Source organism: Chionomys nivalis, chromosome 4 (assembly GCF_950005125.1).
Source record: "Chionomys nivalis chromosome 4, mChiNiv1.1, whole genome shotgun sequence".
Lineage (NCBI taxonomy): Eukaryota > Metazoa > Chordata > Mammalia > Rodentia > Cricetidae > Chionomys > Chionomys nivalis.
The window spans coordinates 104,664,438-104,683,963 of NC_080089.1; the positions used below are offsets into that span (position 1 = coordinate 104,664,438).

The 19,526-nt window shown below is 48.0% G+C and overlaps 1 protein-coding gene across 1 annotated transcript in view; it reads left to right on the forward strand.

Annotated features, from left to right (window-relative positions):
- The window catches only part of Traip (TRAF interacting protein), a 28,388-nt gene extending 11,679 nt beyond the window's left edge, over positions 1-16,709 (forward strand). The window contains exons 4-15 of the mRNA XM_057767727.1: positions 435-474; positions 1,199-1,326; positions 2,836-2,930; positions 3,387-3,500; positions 4,521-4,608; positions 5,081-5,170; positions 5,563-5,651; positions 12,447-12,599; positions 14,979-15,027; positions 15,702-15,851; positions 15,946-15,996; positions 16,193-16,709. Coding sequence (XP_057623710.1) covers positions 435-474; positions 1,199-1,326; positions 2,836-2,930; positions 3,387-3,500; positions 4,521-4,608; positions 5,081-5,170; positions 5,563-5,651; positions 12,447-12,599; positions 14,979-15,027; positions 15,702-15,851; positions 15,946-15,996; positions 16,193-16,315 — 1,170 coding nt within the window. The 3' untranslated portion in view covers positions 16,316-16,709. The remainder of the gene's footprint in view (positions 1-434; positions 475-1,198; positions 1,327-2,835; positions 2,931-3,386; positions 3,501-4,520; positions 4,609-5,080; positions 5,171-5,562; positions 5,652-12,446; positions 12,600-14,978; positions 15,028-15,701; positions 15,852-15,945; positions 15,997-16,192) is intronic.
- The last annotated feature ends 2,817 nt before the right edge of the window (positions 16,710-19,526 follow it).

Consider the following 19,526-nt stretch of genomic DNA (forward strand, 5'->3'; position numbering starts at 1 on the left):
GTTGTGAGCCACCATGTGATTGCAGGGAATTGAATTCAGGTCTCTAGAAGAGCAGCCAGTGCTCTTAACCTCTAAGCCACCTCTTCAGCCCAAAAGTAAATAAATCTTTTTAAAAAATGTTCCATATGCCTTAAATCCCAGCACTTGGGGGGCAGAGGCATGTGGATTTCTGTGAGTTCAAGGCCAGCTTGGTGTACATAATGAGTTATAGGACAGCCTGAGCTACCTAGTGAGACTCTGTCTCAAAACAAACAAAGAAATCATAAACATAAAACAATGTGCATCTCTCTGTTGACTTGGCCTTGAAGTGTATTGGGTCCTTTCCTGGACCAACAGTCTTTATTGATCCTGGGGCTCTGCACAGCCTTATGGGGGCCCATATGGAGGCTAGCTGAAATGTGTTCCTGTCATTTATTGTGTGTATTGTCTTGCAGAATGAACTGGACAGTATTAGAGCCCAACTTTCCCAGAAAGGTAAATTAACAAGCAACAAGAGGCCCTGGGGAGCCCCTGACTCGATTGTTGGAGAGAGGACCTAAGAGGAAAAAGCCAGATGTTCTTCCTCCTTTGTCTTGCCAGCCCTTATAACCAGCCAAAGAGCAGACGGCGGCTGAAGCTGTCCACCTGGGCCAAGGCAGCCTCTTTTCACTGTTTCAAACTTCTTGCCCAGGACCGGATTTGGCAGGGTCCTACCTGATGAGTTTGTATCTTCAGGGCTCAGATGCTGAGTTTAACAGGGATTTGCTTGAGTTCTGTAATGATGAATTAATTAGAGCTGCAGGAGTGGGGAACAGTGAGATCTACCCAAATAGTTCATGCAGGAAAAAGGAGAGCTTGTCTCTTAGGAGAAAGCCCTAGCTTAGTTTTCTTGGTGCATAGTGGAGAGAAAAGCAGGCCACCTAACTTTCAGGCCTCACCTTTTTCTTTGTTTTTTTTTTTTTTTTTTTTTTTTTTTTTTTTTTTTAAGTTTTTCGAGATAGGGTTTCTCTGTGGTTTTGGAGCCTGTCCTGGAACTAGCTCTTGTAGACCAGGCTGGTCTCGAACTCACAGAGATCCACCTGCCTCTGCCTCCCAAGTGCTGGGATTAAAGGCCTCACCTTTTTCTTACCTGGCTCAGGGATAAGGTGCTTAAATTCAAGGGTCAGGGTTGTCATGCATGGATGGGCCTTTGCCTTGCTTTTCTCTGCCCTTGCTCCAGAGAGGGAGAAACGGGACAGCCAGGCCATTATTGACACTCTACGGGACACATTGGAAGAACGCAATGCCACTGTGGAGTCCCTGCAGAACGCCTTAGACAAGACAGAGATGCTTTGTTCCACTCTTAAAGTAAGTCCTCAGGGTCAGTGGGGAGGTATAGCCACAGTCCTGTGCTTGGCATACACAGCGATCTGCCTGCTCCTGCCTCCCCAAGTGCCGAGAGTAAAGGTGTGCACCACCATGCCTAGCCTGGGCTCACAGCTCTAGTCAGATCTAATAGTTCTGCCTCAAAATACACCTTTGTTTAGACAGTGGTAACGTGAAGGCAAATCTCTTCTTCCCAAGCCCCTTCCGTACCGTGCCTATCAAGTTCATAAGAAAAGGGGCTATGATGGCTGTATTTGTGGATTTTGTACCAGGTAACAAAGGCCTTGCCAGCGCTTCACAGAGGGCCTGCTCAACGGAGACCTGAGTAGGCTGGGCCGTGTTTCTAAAAGTGGCCCCTACTCCACTGATGAGGCCAGCCTGAAGAATCTTCCATTAGGACGCTAGTCCTTGGCGGGGCTGCTCTCTGGAGCCGGATCAAACAGCATCCTAGGGAGGAGCAAAGGCCTTTGAAGTCCGCTGTGCCGAGCTGACCGAGTAGATCAAAGCCGCAGAGCAAGCAGGCCTAGGCCTAGATGAATTTTGTATCAGCCTGGGTTCATGAGCCTCCTGCTCTCCAAGGGCCGTGAGGCGATTGATCTGAACTCACGATTGATATTCTAGTCTTGTAGGCAGGAGCAGCCCTTGCTGGGTGCCATTTGAAAGGGATAGGAGCCATCCTCATGAGCAGACAAGGCCCGAGGATATTCATTTTCTGTTCCTGCATCACATGTCCTGCCCGGTGGGAGGGAACAAGCTAGCACCAGGTTGCAGAACATTCCCAGGCCAGAGATGGAGTGTCTCCGCTGAGGACAGTCCCTGACCTGGCTCTCCTATCCTATCCTTGGTGCTTCTTGTCCTTGTGTCTAGATGAGAGACGAGTTTGTGCTCTTGGCTTCTTCAGCTATATTATAGCAAGTATGTACCATGAGACCCAGACCATAGAATCTTGGTAGCCCGCAGTAGGCCTGAGCCACTGAACTGTGCCTATAGCAAGATCAGAGGTGAAGATACAGTGCCCTGAAGTCTCTTAGCAACAAAAGCGTAAGCCAAGTTAGAGCTATAGTGCAAAGCCTGGGTTGGGTTCCCAGCACTTCACAGGCACACACATGTACGCACACACACACACACAGGTTGGCATGAGGGGGTTCCCAGCACTTCTCAGACACACACACACAGAACACAGAATAGGTTAGCATGAGGAGCCCTTACTTACGGGTTTTATATCTTACGATTTGGAGATACATGTTTATCAACATCTTCAAAAGATAGCCAGGTCCAGGTCTGGAGATGCACTCTGCTATAATCCCAGTACTTGGGAAGTAGAGGCAGAAGATCAGGGGTTCGTGGTCATCCTTGGCTACATAGTGAGTTCATAGGCAATGGGGTGTGTGAAACCCTGTCAAAAGCCAAAACTAAACAAACAAAAGGTGGTCTGCATAGCTCTCGGTGACTGGGGTTTCAAGAAGATGCATGGGTGTGCTTGCTCTTCAGAAACAGATGAAGTTCCTTGAGCAGCAACAGGATGAGACCAAGCAAGCTCGGGAGGAGGCCCGCCGACTCAAGAGCAAGATGAAAACCATGGAGCAGTGAGTTCATAGCTGGTTTCTGTACTGTGCTTTCACACTGGGGGCCCCTGGGAAAAGGGTGTGTTCTCAGAACTGCAGCTGGAAATGGGGTTTGGTCACTTTTGACTCATGTCCAGGAGCCTGTGGACACAGGTTTCCTCTCTTATCCTCTATGGCCCCTTTCCTTCTTATGGGTACTCTTGTGCTGCAGCCAACAGTTGCCTGTGCCTGCCATGCTCCCCCCAGGGACCTCTCCACATGAAGGCCCTGCCCTTGAAGTCCTCTGTTAGCACCTCTTTTCCTCAGCAACATCCCTGGAGCTGAGCTCAGCTCTGCTGTGGAACCTTTCCTTGGGCACACCCACCTGCTAAAGCATCCTAGCAGCCCAGGCTGTTGCCATAGCAACGGCAGCAAAGGGAGGCAGACTAACCATCAGCCTTCAGATTTCAAATGCCGTGGGCTGGGAATGTTTTTCAGGATTGAGCTCCTACTCCAGAGCCAGCGGTCTGAGGTGGAAGAGATGATCCGAGACATGGGTGTGGGGCAGTCAGCGGTGGAGCAGCTGGCTGTGTACTGCGTGTCCCTCAAGAAGTATGTAAGGCCAGGAACTAGCTATGATTCCCCAGATTTGTATCTCTGCTGCCATCTTCCGTAAAGCAGATGGTATGAAGGAACAATTTCTAGAACCATATTGTTGTAGGGTGAACTCCAGCTCTTAGGCTGCTTTGGAGGTCTCTCTGATTTCCACTTTCTTTTTTTCTTTTTTTTTTTTTGGTTTTTTTTTTTTTTTTTGGTTTTTCGAGACGGTTTCTCTGTGGTTTTGGAGCCTGTCCTGGAACTAGCTCTTGTAGACCAGGCTGGTCTCGAACTCACAGAGATCCGCCTGCCTCTGCCTCCCGAGTGCTGGGATTAAAGGCGTGCGCCACCACCGCCTGGCTGATTTCCACTTTCTTGCATGGAGATAGAGACTTACCTTAGAATTGCTAGAACAGAGTGTGGATTCTAAGTGTTTCTGTTTTGTTTTGTTTGAGACAGAGTTTCTCTGTAGCTTTGGAGCCTGTCCTGGAACTAGCTCTTGTAGACCAGGCTGGCCTCAAACTCATAGAGATCACCTGCCTCTGCCTCCTGAGTGCTGGGATTAAAGGCCTGCGCCACCATTGCACGGCTCACAGTGTGGTCTCTAAGGAACTCATGCAGCTCCCAGCTGTGAGCCCCTCTCAGTATCTGAAGTCTGTTTCCCATCAGCACTGTCCTGACTCCGTGTGGCTTTGATAAGAAACTGCCCGTATTCTCCATTATGGTGATGTGAAGTTGGGAGAAAGGAGCCATTTGACTGACAGGCACAGAGAATCCAAATGCCTCCATTTGGGGTGTAGGGAGCCCCCTAGTGAGGCCGGAGCTCCTTGCATGTTCTCTCTAATCACGGTTCCTGCAGGACAAGAGAGGACAGTTTTTGTTTTCTGACCTCAGTAAAATCTATGCAGACCTGCCAGGGGCCACCAGGACAGAGGAGACTGAAAAGGACTAAGGCTCTGAGCGAGGCCTTTGTTAGGTGGTGCTGTGGCGTCAGGGTGTGCTGTCCTGTCATCTTTCCTCATGGCCACTTTGCAGAGAGTATGAGAATCTGAAAGAAGCACGGAGGGCCTCAGGAGAGCTGGCTGACAAGTTGAAGAAGGACCTGGCCTCCTCTAGGAGCAAGGTAACTGACTGGGGACAAACGCGGCTCTTTGTTTGTCGTGTTCACCTGGGTCTCCTCAGCTAGGCCATCCAGCCCGACTCAAGTGGGCTAGTGGAGGTGGCGTATAGACATTAATTACTAGTTTTTACAGTTTATTGTCTCTGCCTCTGTGGCTTGTGTCCTTGGGGGGGCCAATTCATGGAGCAATGTCCCCACCACACGCTTATGCTGCCTCTTGCTCTTCTCGGTCCCTAGGCACATTTTTAGCTGGCTTGGAGAGCACGGTCCTCAAGTGTGACAGCTTCAGAGGCCTTTTACCCTATCCCAAATGTGAGGGTTCTTGAGCCAGCTGCTCCCAGGCAGCCCAATGTGTATATAAGTCTGGGGTTTCTCTCATGCCACGTAGTTTCTTTTAGAGCACCCTGACCATACACTGGGTGGCAGAAGGTAGAGGACAGGCCATGTGGGCCCACCGGCTTGTCATTTGTTGCAGCTGAAGACTGTCTACATTGAGCTGGATCAGGCCAAGTTAGAACTGAAGTCAACCCAGAAGGATTTACAAAACGCTGACAAGGAGATCGTGGTGAGACTCTTGGCCTTGTGAGAGGGGGAGACAGGGTTGTTTATGTGCCTCCAAGAGTAGTGCTGGACTGTTTTTGCCCGGTGGTGGTTCTGGGCTCTTTTTATCCTCCTGGGTCAAGGAGGTGGGTCAGGATATGTGCCTAGCCCTCATCTGGCCTACAGCCTGTGGCTTCTCAGCAGAGGGCCAATACAATAGCACCATGGATCTTCCTTTATGATCTGCTGAGATCCTACCTCCAAGGTTCCTCATCCCCAGAGCAAGGGCTTTCCCAAGGAGGAGTTCTGAAGGCTGGTGTTGGGCACTCAGCACTTGCTCTGTTCCCAGGACCCTTTCCACAGGTGTTGTCCTCGGTACCTCAGCCTTTCTCTCACGTTCTTCTCCATTTCCTCCAGAGCCTAAGAAAGAAACTAACAATGCTACAGGGAACCTTGAACCTGCCTCCAGTGACCAGTGAGACTGTCAGCCGCCTGGTTTTGGAGAGGTTTGTTAGCCTTCTGGGGTGATACAAGGATCCTAAGCTGAGAGAACCTTTATGCATGGCTTTGGTGAGATAGGTGGTGTTTGTGGACTTTCTGGCCAGAAAGCCAGCCACCAGCTCTGAGAAAATTTGGGATCTGATAAGGAAAGGTCAGAGAAGCCTTTGAGTAGTCTCGGGATGGGGAGGAGCCCGGCAATCTTGGTGTATCCTGGAGTTTCTTACACATGCATCTGCCTGCCCCCATTCCTGAAACAAACCTGAAGGCACTCGCTCTCAAATAACTCCCTCTTGACTGGACCTTGGTGGCACACAACCTTTAATCCCAGCACTCAGGAGGCAGAGGCAGGTGAATCTGTGAGTTCCAGACCAGTCTAGTCTGCAGAATGAGTTCTAGGACAGGCTCCAAAGCTACAGAGAAACCCTCTCTCAAAAAACCAAAATGAGGGGCTGGAGAGATGGCTCAGTGGTTAAGAACATTGCCTGCTCTTCCAAAGGTCCTGAGTTCAATTCCCAGCAGCCACATGGTGGCTCACAACCATCTGTAAAGAGGTCTGGCGCCCTCTTCTGGCCTTCAGGCATACACACAGACAGAATATTGTATACATAATAAATAAATATTTACAAAAAAAAATGAATGAATGAATATAAAATTACCTCCTCGGGTTCAGGAATGTGTGCTTCAAGGTGGCCAGCAGAGGGAGCCAAAAGACCCAGGGATTGGTGTCCCTACCAGGAACAAGTTAATCTTCTGAGTTTTCGCAGAACCAGGCTAGCTAGGAACATCCTCAAGGCTGTCTTCTTCCCACTAGAGGACCCCAGCAGATTAAAAATCACTGTCAAGGACTCAGAATTTTTCAATATCTTTTGACAAATCAATATGCCCCTCTTCTTGCCTGTGAAATTCATACATTCAGTGCCTTCCAGCACTCCACTTTGTTCCTGGGCATTGTGCCCCCTGACTCCACATCATAGAGCCTGGATACTGGATCTTGGGACATTCATGGAACTGGTTTAGACTTAAGTGGTTTCTTAGAGTCCTGTAGTGTCACAGCCATAAGAGAACACTTCTTCCTGCTTCTGCCTGTGCCCCAGCTCTTTCCTCACTAAAGGCTCTGTTGTCCTGGCCAGCCTCCTCTACCAGATAGCACTTGAAGTGTGTGTATGTGTGTGTGTTGGGGGGGGGGGTTGTATATGCGTATGTGCATGTGGAAGCCCTGAGGTCTTGGAGAGAGAGAGAGCACGTGTGTGCTTGCCTACGTGTGTGTGTGCACGCATGTGAAGTCACAGGCCTACACTGAATGTCTTCTTGGACCACTTTGCAGTATGTATGTACATGTGGTCATGCATGTCACACTGGCTGTGGAGGTCAGAGCACAACTCTGTGGAGTCAGTTCTCTCCTTCCACCTTTCCATGGGTTGAGGGATCTAACTCAAGTGCCAGACTTGTGCAGCAAGCGCCCTTATCCTTTGAGCCTACTCATTAGCTATTATTGTCCTCAGCATCTCTCTGGAGCCAAACTTACCTGCGTGTTCCAGTTTAGGGTGGACTGAGAGCTGTGGGAATATGATAGATGCCTGATGTGCTATGGTCCACTATCAGGTTGACAACCCAGTAGGCACTGTTCCTGAACCTTCCTCCCACCTCATCCAGCCATTGGCCATTCCTTCTCTGAGGTCCCATGTAACATGAGGGTCTTGTCAGGAGCTTAAACAGGTATAGTATGCGCCCTTGGGGGGAATGACAGTCTCAGAAACCATCCACTGTAGAAAAAAACTTTAGAGCCCAAGCTGCCTCAAGACTGGGGATACAAAATCATTCGTTAGACTAGCCACAGTCTCCTGATGGTGCTCCCTCTAGCTTCTAGTCCGTGAACCTCAGGTCCTCTCACACAGTTGTGAGAAAAACACAAGCACATGGGCCACCTCTAGTTCCTAGGGACTTTGCTTTTACTAATTTTCTTTACTACCCAGGTTTCTCTGTGCCCTGTGCTCCTATAATAGGTGTGCCTGCTGCATGCCAGCTCCCCATTCTCTCCCCTTTTTTTTTTTTTAATTTAAATTATTTTTTGAGACAGGGTTTCTCTCTGTAGCTTCACAGCCTGTCCTGGAAGTTGCTCTGCAGACCAGGCTGTCCTCGAACTCACAGAGATTCACCTGTCTCTGCCTCCTGAGTGCTGTGATTAAGGCGTGCGCCACCACTGCCCGGCTCCTCTCCATCCTCTTGAGCCTTGTTTTAGTAGGATAATTAGCTGGGGGGTTAGATGATTAGCCAAACCTGTGTGTCCAAAGCCAGGCTGGGCTGTTCATCAGGTTGTATCCAGGATGATTGAACTCCCTTTTTCACCATATTTTTCTAGGTATGAAAACTTGGGTAATAATACTGTTGCATTTAGCATTAGCCCTTAGAACTTGGCTATAACTAGTTTATCCTGAATTCCAGGTTCTCTCTTCTTGGGCCCTAAGATCTAAGAGCTCTTGGCTCCTTGGGAGCAGCCTTTCCGGTTTCTTTATGCTCTGATGGTGTAACTCTTAGAACTACAAGTGCCTCTGTCTCTCTCCCTTAAGAACTGACTTGTTGCTGGGAAGAATCTTTTTTTTTTTTTTTAAATATTTATTTATTACATAGTCAGTGTTCTGCCTGCATGTGTCCCTGCAGGCCAGAAGAGAGCACCAGGTCTCATTACAGATGGTTGTGTGTCACTATGTGGGTGCTGAGAATTGAATTCAGGACTTCTATGAAGAAGCAATCAGTGCTCTTAACTGCTGAGCCATCACTCCAGCTTGGGAAGAATTTTAAACTTTCCTAGTCTGTATGAAATGTACAGACACATTCATAAAACAATCATTTAAATCTGAAGGAGAAGAAATCCAGGCAGAGAAGGTGGAGAGTTCAAAGTCCCTGAGGCATTGCTAAGGTGGGTTTGGAGGAGAGACGTGGGCAGCAGGTGTGCCAAATCGCTGCCAGCCTTCACAAGTCAGCCTTGCAGGTGCAGATTTTATCCTAGGAGCAGTAGAAACTGTTGAAAATGTTTCTGGAAGATAGCTCTGAGGGCCTGATCCATATCTCTTATTTTCATCCCATCATCTGCTAATGATTTCTTGAACGGTGCCTCAGTTTTCAGACCTGCCTAATGCCTTGTAGCCTCCACCTTGTGAAGTCTGGCTCCTTTGTCAGGCTCACATTCCCCTAGCCATGCTCTCTCTCTCAGGATTTTGTGGAAGACTCTGGGTGTTATTGATGATGTCCGTTTCATTTGTCATGGTGGGGTTACCCTTTGCTTTTGTCATCATGTTTTAAAGATTTACTTATTATTTATATAGGTGCTTTGCATGTGTGTCTGCACACCAGAAGAGGGCTTCAGATTGTGAACTGCCATGTGGATGCTGGGAATTGAACTCAGGACCTCTGGAAGAGCAGTCAGTGCTCTTAACCTCTGGGCCATCTCTCTAGCCCTTATTATATATTTATTTATTATGTATACAATATTCTGTCTGCATGTATGCCTGAAGGCCAGAAGAGGGCAGCAGACCTTAATTACAGATGGTTGTGAGCCACCATGTGGTTGCTGGGAATTGAACTCAAGACCTTTGGAAGAGCAGGCAACACTCTTAACCACTGAGCCATCTCTCCAGCCCCCATTATTTTATATTTTTGAAACAGAGTCTCATATAGACCAGACTGGTCTCCAACGCACTATGTAGCTGAGTATGACCTTGAATTCCTTATCTTCTTGGCTCTACATCCCAAGTGCTAGGGATATAGGCTTGCACTATTACATCTGATTTATGTAGACTGGGATTGAGCCCAGGGCCTCATACATGGTAGGCTGGCACTATGCCAACTGAACCATGTCCCCGGCCCTGCTTGTCATTTTAGGGCAGCCTCAGGAGGTAACCCTGTCTTTAACCTTGCCAGACCTGGCCTTGTTAGGTCTGAGGAGAACCTGAAGGAAGGCAGGGGCAGCTCCAAGGGACCTTGCTCTTTCTTTCCCTCAGGAGTTTAGCAAGGCTGCAGCACAGTCCTTAGCCCACCAGGGTGCCAATCAGAGGAAAGGAGGCCATAGAGGAGGTGTAGCTCATGGGCTCTAAGGGCTTCTAAATTCTGGGCTAGTGGGACCTTCATTTGCAGGACTGATAGGAGCTATGAGTTCAGGGAGGAGGTGTTGACAGCCTCTATGCCACACAGTAACACATCTGCCTAGGGCTTTGGCCTTGGCTTAGACAGGAGGGCTTTGAATCTCTTGCCTCATTTCCTGAGGCCTCTGTCATGAAGCTGTGTAAGTTGGCCATAGGTGATTGTCTCAGAGGTAATAGAATCACTCAGAGTGCCTCAAGCCAGGCCTTCAATATAGCAATGGAGTCCTAGGCTCTCCCTCCATGTGTTGGAGAGATACGAGTTAGGGATGAAAGAAAGTGAACCCCTGTCAGAAAGGGAACCAGACTTCTATTGGCAAAGGAAGAAGATACCAGAAAAGGTTGGAGCAGTCTGAGAGAACAAGAAAATGTGCCCTTATGAGCTTCATGTTGGAATGAGAGAGACAGTGTGAGCCTCCTGAGTCTTGGGTTTAGTGTGGTAGATAGTACATGAAAAGACCAGCTTGATTTGAGCCGAGGTTGAGCATGAACCGTGGGTACCACTGGTAAGACTTGGGGGATGGCAGTGCCAGGCTGGGCCTGTCTCTCCAGTTTGCCTTTCCTTCTTTAGCCTAAACTTGCTGGAGTTGGTAAGCAATTACAGAATGGTGCTGATGAACGGAGGAAGAAATTTGGGCTTCCCAGAATGCTTATCCAGCCAGATTTGTAGGTAGCTCCCTTTCCTCTGGTCTGCACACCTCGGCATGCACAGGGCTGACGTGTAGCAACCAAGGGAAGTCCCTGGGGAAAATGTCCTTTGATTTGTCCCTGCCATTCCTCACAGTTCTCCTCAGACCTTGGGAGATGGAAGGTACTGCCAGGGTTGTCTGGCAAGGCTAGAAAAATTTACTTGGCTGCAGTTTTCTAAAAGAGTGAGGACCATGCTCTCATTACAAAAGTAGAAAAGTGGAGAATTTGAAAACTATGAGCTTAATTGCAGAGGGAGTTGGACATATGGTGTTTCCTTCAAGTCTTTTTTCTGCAGGAGGTATGTAGAGGATGGGGTATCCCAAATCATGTAATTGTACATACATATATATTGTTTTGTTTTATTTTTTGAGACAGGGACTTTGTGTAGTCCTGACTATCCTGGAATTCACTCAAACCCACAGAGATCCACATGCCTCTGGCCCCTAAGGACTGGGATTAGAGGTGTGTGCCATAATGCCTGGCTTGTACATGCATTTATTTTTATATTTTTTTTCTCTTTTAGGCAGTCTCAATATATAGCTTAGGCAAACTTATGCAGCTCAGGCAGGCTTTGAACTCTTTACTGGGATCATAGGTGTGTGGTATCACATTCAGCTTTTATATTGCTTTTTTAAAAAATATTTATTTATTTATTTATTTATTTATTATGTATGCAATACTCTGTCCGCGTGCATGCCCGAAGGCCAGAAGAGGGCGCCAGACCTCTTCACAGATGGTTGTGAGCCACCATGTGGCTACCGGGAACTGAACTCAGGACCCCTGGAAGAGCAGGCAACGCTCTCAACCACCGAGCCATCTCTCCAGCCCCTTATATTGCTTTTTAAGTTGACCATATGGGTATTTTTCCATGTTAGTAAAGTTACTCTTTTTTTTTTTGGTTTTTCGAGACAGGGTTTTGGAGCCTGTCCTGGAACTAGCTCTGTAGACCAGGCTGGTCTCGAACTCACAGAGATCCGCCTGCCTCTGCCTCCCAAGTGCTGGGATTAAAGGCGTGCGCCACCATCGCCCAGCAAGTAAAGTTACTCTTGAGAACACTGTCTAGTGTCTTCGTCATTGTCGACTCCTGAAGTATCAGACCACTAGCATACTGTTAGCTGTGATTAGTGGCAAAATCCTCACATCTGTAGTTAGTGGGGGCAGGGTTTCTCTAAGTAACAGCTCTGGCTGTCCTGGAACTTGCTTTGTAGACCATGCTGGCCTTGAACTCACAGAGATCCATCTGCTTCTGCTTCTTGAATGCTGGGATTAAAGGCGTGTGCCACCACCACCCAGCATCTAAATGGCTTCTTACACTGAATTCTGAGAAAGGAGTATGTCAATCAAAGGGAAACAACCCTTTCTTTCATTTGGTTAAATTTTTTTATTATATGTAAGTGTGTGTGCATGTTTTGCATGGCATACATGGAGCGGTCAGAAAGTAACTTGTGGGAGTCAGTTCTTCCACCATGTGGCTCCTGGGGATCGAACTTAGGTCATCAGACTTGGCCCTTACCAAGTCACATGGTCACATGACTGCAAAGGCTGAAGCCAATTGGTTTATTCTGTAGAGGTTAGGCCTCTCTCTGAGGTGACACTGAGTCAGGGGTGGGCTTTAGGAACCCTTGGAGCTGAGCTGTCTCTCTCTTCTGTTTCTTCTTTTTAATGTTTTGCTGTTGTTGTTGTTGTTGTTTGTATGTGTGCGTGCATATGTGCATGTGTGTACATGGATATGTTTAGGTGTGTGTGTACCATAGCATGCATGTGGTATCAGAAGACAACTGGAGGGATTCATTTTTCTTCTTCCACCATGTGGGTTCTGAGGATTGAACTTAGGGCTTCAGGCTTGGAAACAATAGTCTTTACCAGCTGAGCCATCTCACTGGGCCAAGTTGAGTTGTCTTTGATACTTGAGGAGTTGTGATCTCTCTGAGTTGTCATTGCAGTTCCAAGTAACAAGATCATCTCTACCTTCAGCCCAGCCCCTATGGAGATGCTGAACCCAAAGCTCCACCGGCCATCCTTCGGTGATGAGATTGACTTCAATGCTACCTTCGATATAGATACCCCTCCAAGCCAGACCTCCAGCTCCCAGCACCACTCCAAGAAACCCTGCCTGGAGAGGGCACGGTGAGTGTTGGTCCCCGGAAGTGCCCAGAACCTGGCAGAGCTAAGCCATCTATAGGTCCTGCCCTGAGAGCCCTGAGTAGTCAGCGAGGCTGCTCAGTAGAATGCAGCTTTGGTTTGAGCTTCCTCTTCCTCTTCCTCCTTGGCTAGAGCGCTCGCTGTGTCCGGCCCTTCTGCTTGTCTCATTCATTCTAGTCATGCTCAGGAACATGTTGGCATGGGCTTAGAATTCTCGAGTCCCAGCTGGGCACGTCAGGACTGGTGGTGGGGCAGGTATCCCAATACTTTGAATGCTTGCCCACTGGAGTCCTGAGCATGGGACTCTGAATTTTTCCTAGTGTTCATGCTTTTTGTTTGTTTGATTTTGAGACAGGGTTTCTCAATGTAGCCTTGGCTGTCCTGGAACTTGCTCTGTAGACCAGACTGACTGTAAACTCACAGAGATCCTCCTGCCTCTGCCTCTCAAGTGCTGGGATTAAAGGTGTGTGCTACCACCACCCGGCTGAGGTTCATGCTTAATACAGGACCATGTCAAACCACAGATCCCCATGGCCCTACCATCCAGGGAAATACCCCATGTTGGCAGACATAAGGAGCTGTAAGGAGATAGGTGGAACTTGCTGTGGATGTGCAGGGGAGCTAGGAGGGGCAAGCCCTCTCCTTGGCCAGGCACACCTGTGTGCCACTGTGAAGACAATTGCTTCATATACATGAGTCTGTGCTACTCCAGTAAGGGAATTCTTTTACTTTTTTTTTTTTTTTAAGACAGGGTTTCTCCGTAGCTTTTGGTTCCTGTCCCGGAACTAGCTCTTGTAGACCAGGCTGGCCTCGAACTCACAGAGATCCGCCTGCCTCTGCCTCTGGAGTGCTGGGATTAAAGGCGTGCGCCACCAACCCCCGGCTCTTCTTTTACATTTTTTAAAATTACATTTATTTAACTATTTTGTGTGTGGGGGCGGGATGCATATGGAGATCAGAGGACAGTTTGTGGGAGTTGTTTCTCTCCTTGCACTATGAGTGGACTAAGAACCAAAGTCGGGTTGACAGGTGGTGGCAAGCAGTTTTATCTGCTGAGCCATCTCTCCAGTCCTAAGGAAATCTAATATGAAACTTTGAATATAAGAGAAAGAAATTTTTACCGTTAGGCAATGCCAAGAAAGAGAACAAGAGGGCAAGCCAGCTGGGCTTAGCGCCCGCGTAGCAGAGGACCAGACATGGTATCGATGAGAAGCCTGAGCCGTGCAGACTGCACCCGAGGGCTTTCCTGGCTCAGCTCCTTACTCTGGCTTCTTTGTATTGCTTCCTCCTCAGCTGTCAAAAATGAAGGACAGGTTGGGAATATAGCTCAGTGGTCGTGCTTGCCTTCCATATGAAAGGCCCTGGATTCAATCCCAGTTTTGCAAAGAAGGAAAGAGGGAGGAATCAAGAGAAAAGAAACAATGATTGCAGACACTTAGGAGTGAGGGAACATAGAACACCCCTAACTTGGCTTAGCCTCCCCAGAGCCAGGCTTGTAACAGTGGGGAATCCTCTTATGGCCGTCATATGGGCTGCCTACAGGTTAGAGAAACAAGCAGAGGAAGCCAGAGTCAGCAGGCTCTCCTCCTACTTTGCTTATAGCTTGAGAAGCCACTAGGCTAACCTTAGGACACCATCCTCTCTCAGCTGAAAAATACCAGGAGGGAGTATCTAGCTGCTAAGGTCCCAGAAATTGAATGGAAATGGTGTCTGGCTCTGGCACTAAGAATAGAAAGCCACAACCTGGCTCGTGTTTTCTTCTACCACAGGCTCTTCCTGTGAAGGTTCTATAGGGGCTCTGGGAGCGCTCTGCAGGCTGCCTTGCCGAGTTGCACTGGGAGGCCGACTACTGTGGGTTTTCTAGAGTTGGTGCCTCCAACCCCCAACAGACAGGACAAGGCATGAGCTCATTTGATAGCTTCTATCTTTGAGGGTGTGAATGTGCGCCTTTAATTCCAGCACTTGGGAAACAGAGGCAAGCATATCTCTGTGAGTTTGAAGCCAGCCTGGTCTACAGAGTGAGCTCCAGGACAGGCTTCAAAGCCACAGAGAAACCCTGTCTCAAAAAAAAAAAAAACAAAAAGAGGGTACAAATGTGAATGTACGTCCTCCTGTGCATGGTAAGTTGGCTGGGCTCCTAGCACTGGGTAGACTAGAACTTGGAGAAGGTTGAAATGAAACCACAGGCGGGGCATGGTCTTTTCAGCTCTTCACAGATTGGCACTTGGGTTAGAAACCACTGAGGTACCTTGCCCAAAGCATTCATAATGTCAGCCATGCCATACAGTGGCTCCTCTAAAGGCCTTGGCCAAGTCTGGCCCTCTTCCTGCTTACTTGTCTCTTGCCTTCCTCTCACTCTTATAGCTCCCCGGTGCAGGATGTCCTCAAGAAGATACCTAAAGTCTCCAGGCAGGTAAGGCCCGGGCTTCCTTGAAAATGTACAAGCAATCCCATCCAGCCCTTGCCAGACTGCCATGAAAACCTTACTTCTGAACTGGGCATGGTAGTTCATGCCTGTAATCCAGCACTCAGGAATCACCTTGAGTTTGAGGCCTGCCTGGACTGTATAGTGAGTTCTGAGGCATCCTGGGCTGTAGTGAGCCCGTCTCAAACAATATAAAACAAATAAAGAAAAGAAAAACAAAGAAAAAGAGAAACCCTATTTCTGAGGGTCCAAACTATGTTCAGGTTCCCTCCCCTCGCTCAGGACTAATACTCATCAGAGCCATCCTTGTAATCCTAATTCATTATTCTCTGCTTCCTGTCTGAGGCATCAGGTAGCCTGATCTGTTATTTTGTTTATTTGGTTTTTTGTTGTTGTTGTTGTTGTTGTTTGATTTTGGGTTTGGGTTTTTTGAGATAGGGTTTCTCTGTATAGCTCTGGCTGTCCTGGAACTCACTCTGTTGACCAGGCAGGCCTTGAACTCAGAGATCTGCCTGCCTCTGCCTCCTGAGTGCTGGGATTAAAGGTGTGCACCACCACTACCTGGCCAAATATCCTAATAACCAGATCTCTGTCACTATCACTACCCCATGTCCTTTGCTGCTGTCTAGCTCAACAAGTCTGACTCTGGCATTACCCAATAGGAGCCCCAGCTCTCACTGGGTGGCCAGCGCTGTGTAGGAGAGCCAGATGAGGAACTGGCTGGTGCCTTCCCTCTCTTCATCCGGAATGCTGTCCTGGGTCAGAAACAGCCCAACAGGACCACAACAGCTTCCCGTTGCAGCACAGATGTGGTGAGTGTCACAGGTACCTGGTCTCCTGTGTGGAGCAAGGCAATCAGCTCCCTCACCCATTTTCCTGATCACTTATGTCTTCCTTCTGCCCTAGGTAAGAATAGGTTTCGATGGACTTGGAGGACGAACAAAATTCATCCAACCTGTATCCTTTTTCTATAGCCATGTCCTGAACTGAGTGAGCTAAGGGACATACACTGTGCCCTGACCTGTGTCCCCAGGGTTCCCACTGCCAGTGCCTGCAGCCTGAGATGGCAGAGCTGCGCCTTGCTCAGTGTATCTGTTTTCCCTGCCCTGCATTCCAGTCCCCCTCCAAGCTTCTTCCTTGACATTGGTTCCAGACAGACACAGCCATCATCCGACCCATGCCGGTTAAGCCCAAGGCCAGGAGTAAACAGAAAGTGAGAATAAAGACTGGGAATTCTTCCTCCCAGCCCAAGCTGGATACCTTCCTGTGGCAGTGAGCAGTGACCAGAGTCATGTCTCCAATTAGTGGGCCAAGACCTTTGCCAACCCAGGAGTGTTTGGGGAGATGGCTCCTCTTCCTGGACAGTGCAAGAGAGAGCGCAAAATCTGCATTTCCTGTGTTCACTTTGCCCTGCACCGCACTGGATTTTGCCTCTGGGAGTTACAGTTCCAGTCAGCAGGGTCTGCTTCTTTTTGCAGGTTTTTGTGTATGGCTACAACCAGATATGGCTGGACTCCTGTTTTTATAGACCAGGGTCACATTTGGCTCTGTATGGATGAAAGTGCTGGAGGATTCCTGAGCAGGCTAGCCTGAACTTCTGTCTGCCTCCAGCTCGCTCTGTGAATTAGGGGATGTTAGGGAAATAATGGGGGAAGGTTTCCATGGGAAATAAAAAGGCATCTTTTCTTCCTGGCTCTGGGTGTATAATCTGTACCAAGACTTCAGAAAATCCGTGTGAGTTTCTAAAGCGGGAGTGCTGCTGAGACTCAGACCTGGTAGTTTTCTTCCCAGGCATGGCTTTCTCACGGGGTGCAGGAAGACTAGCAAGGATGGCGTCCCTGTAGTCCAGAGTGGATGAACCAAGTGAGTTCACATCCATTCAGGGAACTCAGCAAGCACATCAGACAACCAGCGACCAAGCTGCTAGTTAGCTTTTAGGTCTTAGCTTCAGGACACTTTCTCCTGGAGAATTTCCCTTACTGGCCACTCACCTGGGTAAGGCTTCCTAAACTTTCTCATTCTAAACATCATTATTAGGTGTTTCCCTAGTCCATTGCCCGCTTCCTGTGAAGGCATCCAGCCATTTGAAGCTCTGTGGGGATGGAGATGATAGACAGCCTTGGTTGTATGATGCCTAGCTGTGATTGTCAACACAGTCTAGAGTCACTTGGTAAGGGCCTCTCTGTAAGGTCCAGATGAGGTTATCTTGGTCATGTTAACTGAGGTGAGAAGGTCAGCCTATGGTGGGTGGTACCATCACCTAGCAGAGGATCCTGGACTGTTGAGAGCAGAGAAAGTGACCTGAGCACAGAATGAACACACCGTTGGGGGAGGCTGCTCGTTTGTTCCCAGCTGCCCAGACTCGAAATAACCACACAGAAACTATTAATTAAATCACTGTTTGGCCTATTAGCTTATGCATATTTCTAGCTAGTTCTTACATCTGAAATCAACCCATTTCTATTATTTTATATTTTATCATAAGGCTTGTGGCCTACTGGCAAGGTTCCAGCTGGCAGCGAGCGTCTTTCTCTTCTGGTGGCTACATGGCCTCTCCTTGACTCCGTCTTCTTCCAGCATCCAGTTTAGTTTTCTTGCCTAGCTCTATTCTGCTAATAAATAACAACACATAGACAGAAGGACTTCCCACACTAGCACCCTCTTTGCTCTTAACCAGCTGCTCTGGCTTGACTTCCCTGCAATGATTGATTGTAACCTGAAACTGAGCTAAAATAAAAACTTTCTCCCCTAAGTTGCTTTAGTCAGTGTTTTATGCCAGCGACAGGACAGTAACTTGTGGATGTTACAGATGTTATAGACAGTTATAGATGTTAAACTTATAGATGTTATAGACAGTTATAAATGTTGAGCCCATCTGTGGCTGACATGAGCCAAAGAGGGTTATGAGGGGGAATTGCACCATCTGGCTGAAAACATAAAGGCTGGCTGCTAGCACATGCTGAGTGGTCTTGGGTCAATTATCCTCTCTCAATGTTATCTATACTGTGGGGGCAATAACACCAGCCACCCAGGGTGGGAATCTAGTAAGGCTATTGGTTAAGAACTCGGGATATGTAAGTGAAAAAGTGAGATAGACAGTTACTCTGGTTCCGCTTACAGGAATTGTCTAGAATAAGTAAACTTACAGAGACAAATATAATAGTGGCTAGGAATGGGAACCAGAGTTACTGCTTACTGCTGACAGTTTCTGTCTGGGATGATAAAAAGGGTTTTAGAAAGCCGGTGGTGTTGGCCGCTTGACATTATATGCCTTTAATCCTAGCACTCAGGAAGCAGAGGCAGGTGGATCTCTATGAGTTCAAGGCTAGCCTGGTCTACAGAGTGAGTTACAGGACAGGGCTCACAGAGAAACCCTGTTGTCTTAAAAAAAAAAAAAAAACAACAAAAAAGATTTATTTTATGTTTGAGTGCTCTATCTGCATGTATGCCTGCATGCCAGAAGAGGGCATCAGATCCCACTATAAATGGCTGTGAGACACCATATGGTTGCTGGGAATTGATCCAGGACCTTTGGGAGAACAGCCAGTGCTCATAACTGGCTGAGCCATCTCTCCAGCCACAGAGAAGCTTCTTTTTGAAGTGGGCAGTGATAACTGCAGAGCCTCATAACTCGTCAAAGTATGGACAATAAGTGTTGAGTGCTCAGCCCTAAAAGACATCCATACCGGCCCCACTCAAGGCTCAGGAAGCATAGAAGGCTCATAGAAAACAGGAGGCAATAATGTCAGAACTGGAGGATGGGGTCTGCAAAACACTGTCTTCCGGCCATGCTATGACTGCTGTACTCTTGAACTCATAATAGCTGTGACCTGTCCAAGATTTGCACAATGGGACTGGAGAGATGGCTCAGCGGTTAGGAGCATAGGCTGCTCTGCCAGAGGACGTGGGTTCGATTCCCAAGCTCCCACATGGCAGCTCACAACTGTCTGTGACTCCAGCTCCAGGGAATCAAATGCACACAGATGTGAATGCAGGCAAAACACCAGTGAACATAAAATATAAATTTTTTTCTTTTTTTAAAAAATCTGCACAATATTTGGGCCTGTGAGCATGAGCATTCTGTTATGGAGGGAGCAAGGACTCATAAGACCCCGCCCCTCCAGGAGTGGGAGGTGGCTTCTTTAAGTACCCTCTCGCCCACTCTCCTGTAAGCAACCCTATGGAACTCAGCAAGTCACAGAAACAAGACTTGAACGTTGAAGGGGAACTCATGGGAGAGGAAAGGATCAGCAAGAGTGGGGCAGGCTAGAGAGGCTAATGGGATGAATATGATCAAAATACATTATACACATGTATGAGAGTGCCATAGGGGACCCGGGGAGACGGCTCAGCAGATAAGAGCACCCACATGGCAGCTCACAACTGTCTCCAAGATCTGACACCCTCACACAGACACATGCAGGCATAACACCAATATACATGAAATAAGAATATTTTTTTTTTAAAAAAATATGCCATAATGAGCT